Genomic DNA, 10,000 nt, shown 5'->3' with positions numbered 1-10,000 from the left:
TATCCAACTGTAAACGTAAGAATACTAAGTACCTCTCTCATTGATTGCCACTGTTTACACTTGATTAAATTGTATTCTTTTTTTAATTATCAATAAAGAAACGTTAATTAGGTTCTAAGTTTCGTTGTATTTGCATAATTAGAAATAGCTTAAACCCCTTAAAGTCATAAAACCCTCTATGATTAATGTAGGTTAGTTTAAATTACTTTTAAAGGCAAAAAGTTTACTTTAAAAAAAAGAATTGTCTACTTTGTAATATTCTAGCATTTAATTTTTATTATTGTTGTTGTTTCATTTATTGAAGTTTTTTATGTTTAACTTTTACAATTTTTAAACATGAATCAAAAGGTTTTGAATGTTTTCATAATTTAGGTACTGATTCTTGGCGCCATACGATTCATGGTTCGTGGTACATTCAAGAACTGTGTAAAGTATTAAAAGAAAATGCAGTCAGTGAGTCACTATTAAACATGTTAACTGCTTTCAACGCTTGGCTATGTAATAAAGTGAGCAAATATACAGATATATCAATAAAGCAAATGTCAACGATACGAATCATCATGACTTTGACAAAGCTTCATCGTTTCAAACCACTTGGAAAGTTCAGGGAACAAGATTTTGAGTTAATAAACGTAAATAAGGGTAGTTAATAAAATAAATTTTAGCAGTTATATATTATTATTAATTATTTGATTGTTAGTTCTTGTATTTATTATATATTTTTCTACATGGTACTTCCATTAACTTATAAAGTAGAGAACAGTAGGCACCATGAACAGCAGGACACTTTATCTTGTTTTTTTTTAACTTTAATATAAGTTTTTAAATATTTTTTAAAAGTTTTTTATATATATATTTTGCGTAATGAACATAAAATTTTTTTAAATATAGATAATAACTTTTTTGTTTTTGAAATTCTGTAATTTGATTTATTTTGGGAAAAAGAAGCGATCAAAATGAAATAGCAAAAGTAAAGCTAATAATCTATACGCTCCTGAATGTTGTTGTTGTTTGTTTAAGTAAAATGAGATAAACAGGCAAAATGATATGTATCATATTTTACTATTTACAGCCGCAAAATTTACATTTTTAAAAAGGAAATTAGGAGACTGATTTTTATTGGAAAAATGGCTGCGCAAAACAAAACATTTTTAAAAAAAAGTCAGATTTCCAATTTTAACCTTAAGACCTTCAATCAAGACGTAGCATTTGTATTTTGCTATATGTTAAGTTGGGGAAAAAGTTTTTTTAGATTTTTTCAAAGATGATTATTTAAAGGATTTGTTTGTTATTGAGCAAAGTGTTTGTTTTCATTACACAGTGCCTATTCTGTTCTACAGAACTGTGTTATTTGTTTTTTTTAAATATCTTTAGTTTTTCCTATATATCACCCTTAGAAATGAAATACCTAAGTTGCAAAAATTAGCATTTTCAACACCTAATGTTCTACACTACTATCGCTTTGCATCACGGTCAAAAAGTAGCTGAAGCCACTCGAGGCATAGGCAACGTGTATGGAGAAGGTGCTATAGATGAGCACACAGCACAGAAGTGATATGCAAAGTTCAAAATCGGCGACTGTGACCTTAAAGACAACCCACAAAATTCGAAGACAACTAACAAAATTCGATTAGGAGCATTTCAATTCACTTTTGAAGGAAGATGGTCGCCAAACAAGTCGTGATGTTGCCAAAAACATTGGAGCCTGGGTGCCTCACAAGCTTAACAAAGTCAGCAAAGAAAATCTTCTTTAAATTGCTGCTCAATACCTTGCGCGCCACCGAACAACACGCGGCCATAAACAGCGCTTTTTGTACCAATTTCTTACGGGAGATGAAAAATGGTGTCTGTACGTCAATAAAAAACCAAGAATGGAATGGGTGGCCCAGGAGACACGCCGTCGTTGAGAGTCAAGCAAAATCTCCAACCAAAAAAGACCATCATCTGCGTTTGGTGTGACTGGGAAAGCGTGATGCACTGAAAATTGCTTGAAAGAAATGCAACGGTCAATAAGGAGCTCTACATTGCCCAACTACGCCGCGTAAATGAGGTAATGCGACTGAAAAGACCTGACCGGCAAGGCCAAATCATCTTGTTCCACAACAACGCCAGACCCCATGTAGCATAAGTCGTCTAAACCGCACTCCAAAATCTTGAGTGGGAAGGTTCTTTAACATCCACCAAAATCTCCGGACCATGCGCCAACAGATTATCACCTTTTCCAATAACAGGCATCAACAAATTGGTCCAGAGGTTGATGGCGGTTGTTAGCAGTATTGGCGAAAACGTAATTGATTAATTTATTATCGCAATTATTGTTTTTTATTTAAAGAAAGCACATTGAAAAAATCCGAATGAACTTATTCCCAAACCTCTTATATACTTTTAGAGATAAAATAGGTATCAAAAGTTTGAAATCATTTTTGTATTATTTGTTGGAGAATTGTCAAAAAATAATTTTTAAATTAATATTAATTAAAAATATAAAAACATTTATGTCTATGTATATTGTATTTATCTATAATTTATATCTTTACTCATGTACATTTCTATGAGAAAAATGTCAAGAAATAGTTTAAAGAAATCAAATAATGTGTAAATTTTATAAAACTATATAAAGAAATGCTATGCAATTGACATATTGGCAGTTTTGATTTCACTTTTTTCTTTGCTTCTTTTTAAATGCTGATTAGTTAAAATTGGAAATCCATCAATAGTTTTTGTTATTAAAAAATACATTAACTAGGTTTTTTGTTTAAAACGTAATTTCATGATTTTCACAATCAAATTTGCTTTTTAGTGCGTATTTATGTAACAGATATGTTGATAAATTACAAACAAAATCTGCTAGCTGTTTGGATAGAACAAATAGTCAACCGCGTGTAAAGAGAGATAGATAAAAATTGTTTTCAAGATCAATGTCTCAATTTTTAATTTAATTTAAAATTTAAAAACGTTATTTTTTGTTGATGGTTGCAATAGTTTTAACAAGAATAAGCTACTTAAAATCAACACATTTAACAAATATAGACAATACACAATCACATGAAAATATATTGCTAAAAACAATAAATAATAAATAAACCAAAAAAAATTAAATAAATAAATTGACTATATATATGTCAACGTATATATTGTTAATTTTCTCAAGCTTTCAAACATGCATTGCAGTTTTCTCATATATACCTTCTTGACAAATTTTTTTGCAACATAGCCTGCTATAATTATTGCCATTTTTGGGCTGTTTTAACCCAGGTAACTTTCCATAATTTCGTTATATCAAATTTTAAACAGTTCATCAAGTATTGTCAAGGAAGGATGAATATCTGGCAATAAACTTTTCCCAGAAGTTTATATGCTCCTTACTAAAGAATGACATCACAAAATTCTTTCTGAGTTTAAAACTTCTTTTAGACTTACAAGAAATCTTCAACTACTCATTTGTTTGAACTGTGAGAAACGTGCCTCAATTGGGTCACTTTGTAAACAAGCTCTCATCACATAATAATATCCATCTTTCAGGAGCTCCTCAACAAGCAGTGCTTGATCACGTAAAGTATTTACAAAAGCTGATACAGTTGGACATGTAAGGTTAAATGCAGGTGAAAGAGAACATTGGTTGATACAATCAGCCGCAGCTTAGTAAAATATAATTTCCTTCTCTCTTAATACCATTGCTATAATTATTAGGTGAAAGCTTTTGTTTAGAATCAGTTGTTGTCCATCAATTGGTAAATATAGTTAAAAAATTTGAAACATCTTTTCCGTTTGGAAAATAGCTTTATGAAGCTGCAATCGAAGTTTTATTTATAATTGCTAATGCAAGTGGCACACTTTGTTATATATTTTCAGGATGTAATACCTCATATATAAGCCTTGGAGCTTTTCTAAGTTTACTATTCAGTCCATTATCATTATTGTAAATCTTGAATAAATCATTCCAACTAAGATATCCTAATGAACAATTACAATTGATATTCGCATTATGGAATTTAAAGTTTAGAAAAACAAATTTTTACATTTAATAAATTATTTCTTAGGTTTTTGAATAAGTGCACACTATAATAAAACAAATATGTCTTCTTTCTATGTTTCTGCGGGCTGAATAATAAAATATTTTAATTCAGACATTATAACTAATAATGAGAATGCATTAACATAAGTGAAATAATTTCCTGTCACTGTACTACACACAGTGAACCCAGCACCTATTAGATTTTTACGGCTGTCAGCTACTTTTTCGATAACCATTTTCCAACGAATGTGACTTCTGGAATTGCTTGAAGAAAAAAAAATAATTTCCTTTAGTCCTTCTACCATAAATGCGACTATTTCTTTGCACAAGTTACCTTTTTTGTCAGCACCACCATACTCTCCTCCTTGGTAGTTTGCTTCTTTTTTTTTTAAATATATCTTACTGATCTTTTCGGAGTATTCTCTTTTTATGAGGATTTTGAGAAGTTTTTAAAACTGGTTAAAATAATTTTTGCAAAAGTTCACAAGAATTCTTAAAAGAAACAGATTTTAAAAGCCAATTTAGGGTGCATTTATCACCTTAAATTTTATAAAATCTTCAAAATGAAGCTTTGTTTGAGTTCAATCTGAATGATTAACACATCGTATTCAAAAGTTTATTTAAGTTTTTGTCTGTTTGAAATTAAAAAGATGAAATTTGTTTGTGTTTGTTGCGTAAGTTACCCGATGTACAATTTTGGTGTAAGACATATTTTGACAATTTTTAATATAAATTTATTAAGTTACAAAATTCACAAAGCAGTATGGTTTTAAACATAAAATTTTAGCATATTTTATGTCTAAAACTTTCAAAACTGGCCTCTTACTTTCCCCCTGAAAAATTTAGGACATATGGCTGTAAATATAGTAGGCCATGTGTACAAAAACATTTCTTTAAAACAATGTTTAATGTTTAACATTTTCATTTTTTTATTATAGTTGTATTTATCTGTTATTTGTCTATTTAAACGTCCTTGGTTTTATTAACTTTCAATATCTCGGCAGTTGACTATAGTTGGCAAAAGCTCGGTGGGCAGTAGTTACTAGTACCTAAAAACTTTGAAAATTGTGCTTATTTCTTATAATATTATGTTTAAGTGTGTGTGCGCAAAGTCAACTGCAAAATTCAATTTTTTAGATTTGACACTTGTAGACATTGTGCAAATTCGAAAATAAAATATGTGCAAAAAAAAAAGTTTAAAGTTTGCAAAATTTTCAACCCCCCTCTTTTTTTTGAAATGGAGGGTAGCCGAAGTTTTTAAATATTTTTGATTTATTTGCAATTGATTTATTTTTTTTTAAATAGATAATCAAAACAGTTGTTAAAATAGTTCAATAGAATCCGAAATACATGTTTTATTCTACGTTAAATATTTAATTTGTTTTTTAAGTTTTTGCCCAGCACCTAGCCCATAATGCGATAACGCGAAATATACCCAGAACACTAAACACAGGGTTTATTGCATCTAAAGCTCAAACCACTGTGTCACAGCAACTCAAAAATTTCTTACCTTAACGTTAAGATATAAGCACGAAATTATAGATAATTTTTTTATAACTATAGCCACTCGCGAAGGCTAAATTGGTATTGTCATTCTTACATGCATATACGTTCATACATCCAAAAAAGTTCACAAATTTGTAAAAATTATCTGAATATAAAAGTATTTTTTATGTTACACTGGTACCATTAACAAAGTCAATTAAAAAATGCCTAAATTTAAATACTATAAATAAAAAAAACCTAATCTCATCAAGGAATATTTTTCCAAATAATCAGTTTTAGGTACTTTAAAAGGTGCATATAACTAAAATAAACTAAAAATGACCTTTATTAAAACCGGATGAAAATTTTGAGTTCAATAAAATTAAAGTTAAAATGCCCATTTATAAAATTGTACCTACTTTAAAAAATATCTGTTTCTGATTACTCGTAAATAACGAGAGATTTTCACTACAAACAAGATATAACGTAATATTGTAGAACACCTTGAAAAGTAACAATTAGGTAAAGGTAACAGATTTTCAAATACTGGTTGGCTTGCCCCTTCCATTATATTAATGCGTTACATTATATTAGGACTGTTTGTGGTATAATTATTTAATATTTTATTATACCGATTATAAAAATAATTTTTTTTTTTATTTCAATGCTGAATTTTTATTAATTTAATAATACTAATTTTATAATTATGCATTTAAAACATATATTTATTTATAAAACGTAAATAAACTTTTACTATTTACGTTATTAAAACCTTATAAAGTTAAAAATTAATCAAAACTAATAATTTTAACTATTCAAGAAAACTGTACTATGTTTATTGTGTAGGTATAGTATAAACAAACCAAACATACAAAATAGAATTAAAAAATTAAAATAATATTAAACAAATTAAACAAATACTATAAAATAAACATTTCAATCAATTGAAATACATAGTAAAAAATTGTGTATAACCAAAAAAAATCAAAACTCTTTCAAAATTCAATTTAGAAGCTTTTTTCACAATCTTGTAGGATTACGCTACATACTTGCTGCCTATTTATTATTGAATCAAAAAAATCTAAATCTGGATTAAGCGAATAGGTTTTCTCAGAGGCTTTTTATCATTGGCATTTGTTTTGTTACTTTATTTCATGCCTCGTGCTTTTTTGTAGCTATTTCAAAAAAAAGAAAAAATACCATTTCGAATAATGACATATCTTTTGCGTGTAGTTTTGATATTTTGTATAATGCTTGAATTAACCATGAACCGTGATTGGGGTAACGAATAGATAGTCTAAAGAAAATTTTTCAAAATATTCTGATCATTATTGAATATTGCAAGAAGTGCAAGTAAATTAAAATTTATTTATTAAAAATAAAAAAAAGTCAAAGTCTAATGAAAATGATATTAAAATTATTATTAAAAAAAAATATACAAAAAACTTGAAATACTTATTTCTAACAGATTTAAGTCTGCAAACTATTGCCAACCATATTTTTCCTAAATCAAAGGGCTATATATATATATATATATATATATATATATATATATATATATATATATATATATATATATATATATATATATATATATATATATATATATATATACATATATATATATATATAATATTATTATTATTTTAAAGAGTCTGTTGTTATTTGAAAAGTGGATGCCAATGAGGTTTAACAAACATTTGGCTATTTTTGTTACAACATTTACATTTAGTTATTATTATTATTATGTATTTCGCCGATAAGAAAAGTTTACAAGTTTATGCAATACAAATTATATAAATACATGGCTGGGGCAAGAAGAAGACAAGTTCTGTCTTATCACCAAGCCCCTTTAAATAAAAATGTCAATAACAAAAATACAAAACAAAGTAACTCGTTAAATAAACGTTAAACAAAACGTTGCGTTAAAATAAAATAACGATAAATAAAAACTAAAAAACATTTTACGCTATATTACAGTGTAATATATCCAAAAGTATACGAAGATTTTTTAATTAATTATTTTAATTAAATTATTTTTTTCCTAACTGGTTTTAGATTTATAAACCTTTTGAATTTAAATCATAAAATAACAGATAATACACGAACAACAAACAAACAAACAAAAAAAAAACATTTTTTAAAAACATTTTTAGTATCTTAATGTGTCTTTTATATATGTAAAGTTTATTATATCAGATAAAAAACAACGTCATAATGTACAAATTGAAATGTATATAGAATATATATTTAAACCATATTTATAAAGAAATAGACAAACGTGATTACTCCTAATGAAAGGCTTCAGAAAAATTTTAATTCGTTGTCATTTGTTAAAAGCTTTTGCTTAAGTTTGTTTTTAAATTGTTTAATAGAAGAAATAGTTTTTAACTCATTATTTAAAAGCATGTTCCATAGTTTAGGACCTCTGTTAGCATTTGAGAACTTAGTAACAGAGTAATAGGTTTTAGGTTGAACATAATTGTTTTCTGAAAATCGTGTTGGGTATATATGATATGTTTTTTCCAAAAAAGAGCTAAATAAAATAGGTGCTATTTTTTTATTAACTTTGAACATAAAAATAAGAATTTGATAAAGATTTAGTTGAAATACGTTGAGAATTTTAAATTTAATGAATAGAGGTTTAGTGTGAGAGAAACGATCTACATTTCCAATAATTTTTAAAGCATGCTTTTGTTTAATTAATAGTTTATTTATTTTAGTTACGTTAGTGCTACACCAGGCAACGTTTGCATAACTTAGGTAGCTATGAATAAATGAAAAATAAATGTATTTTAAACAGGTTTGATTTAATAACTGCTTAGCTTTGTAAAGTAGACCAATATTTTTCGAAATTTTATTTTGAATTATATTTATGTGCTCCTTCCAACTTACATTTTCATCAATAACAACACCAAGAAATAACAATGAACGCTCTCTTATTATACAAGAATTATTTACAACTAAAATTGGAAGATATAATGGGATGAGTCTCTTTTCATGAAGACGATGGAAGAAAGTATATTTTGTTTTTTTTATGTTTATGGATAATTTATTTGCTATAAACTATTCACTTAGTTTTGCAAGCTCTTTGTTTACTGTTACAAATAACCCAGTGGGCACAGGACCTAAATAAGACGTCTTTTGAACGTTCAAAAGACGTCCAAAACGTTTAAAAGACGTTTAAAAGACGTCTTTTTACGTCCTGTGCCACTGGGAAAGAATTAATATCCTTATCAGAATAAAATAAGTTGGTGTCGTCTGCAAATAGGATTTAATTTAAGATACTTGAAAATTTATTTAAGTCATTTATATAAATGAGGAATAAAAGGGGCCCTAAAATTGATCCTTGTGGGACGCCGCAGGAAATTGTCGCTAAATCCGTTTTACTATCATTAAACGAGATGTACTGTTTCCTGTTTGCTAGATAACTTTTAAACCATGCTAAGTTAAAACTTATGATACCATAATTTTTAAGTTTGTGCAGGAGAATATTATGATCCACCGTATCAAAAGTCTTTCCAGCAAACATGTCAGCGTTGAATCAACGTTGAAAACCGGTCGCAGCGTAGAAAAAGCGTTGCAGTCACAAAAACAGCGCGCTTTCAACGTTGAATCAATGTTTGTTTTTGTATACTAAATCGCGGTAAATTTAAACGTTGAATATGCGTTGAAATTGTAACTTATTTTTAGCGTCTCAAAAAAAACGTTTATTCAAAGTGGAATCAACTTACGCAAAAAGCCACTTTAAGGACGATTCAAAATCTATGCTTCATCAACGTTAAAAATAAACCGCTTTTTAAACGTCACATTTTCAACGTTGAATAAGGGTATAAATATCAACTTATATTATCTTCTCAAAAAATCGCGTATATACAACGTTGAATAAAAGTACGCAAATAATCACTGTAAAAACGTCGCAAAGTAGAAGGTTTATCAACGTTAGACATTAGCTGCTTTTTTAACGTATTTAAGCTATTTATGAAACAACGCTTATTCAACGTTACATATGCCAACGTTGAAAATGTGGTAGTTAAAAAACGTTGAAAAAGTGTTATTTTGCCAACGTTAATTAAACGTTGTTTTGACGACGTTGAGGAAGTGACACATTGAAAATTATTGTCTCATTAACTAGCCATTACAAAAATAATTTGCCGTATAGAAAAGGCAATGAAAACTTAATAGAATGCATGCAGATGGTATAAAAAAAATATTTTAATAAAGTTATGTTTTATAACTTCTTTTTATTGCGGCTAAATTAAAACTTTTAGATTTTGCATCAAATTGTATATAATATACATAAATCTCAGAGTATATTTGGTTTACTCAGGTTAATTTTGTTGATGATTTATTTATTTTAAAATGACCATTTTAATAAATTGCAAAGTTGTATTAAATATGTTATTTCTAAGTTACAAATAGCACTTAATTTAGATAAGATTCAGATGTTTTAAGTAATATCAAAATTATTAAAACATAATAAGTCAGACTAAATTTAGT

At 27.6% G+C, this 10,000-nt stretch overlaps 1 protein-coding gene across 1 annotated transcript in view; it reads left to right on the top strand.

The window, feature by feature from the left end:
* Positions 1–10,000, top strand: part of LOC136076045 (caspase-7-like) — a 16,680-nt gene that overhangs the window by 4,774 nt on the left and 1,906 nt on the right. Inside the window, exon 5 of the mRNA XM_065789509.1 lies at positions 373–632. Within this exon, the coding sequence (XP_065645581.1) occupies positions 373–632 (260 nt within the window). The remainder of the gene's footprint in view (positions 1–372; positions 633–10,000) is intronic.

This window comes from Hydra vulgaris, chromosome 02, assembly GCF_038396675.1.
Source record: "Hydra vulgaris chromosome 02, alternate assembly HydraT2T_AEP".
Classification (NCBI taxonomy): Eukaryota; Metazoa; Cnidaria; class Hydrozoa; order Anthoathecata; family Hydridae; genus Hydra; species Hydra vulgaris.
This window is presented reverse-complemented; position numbering and strand designations above follow the sequence as displayed.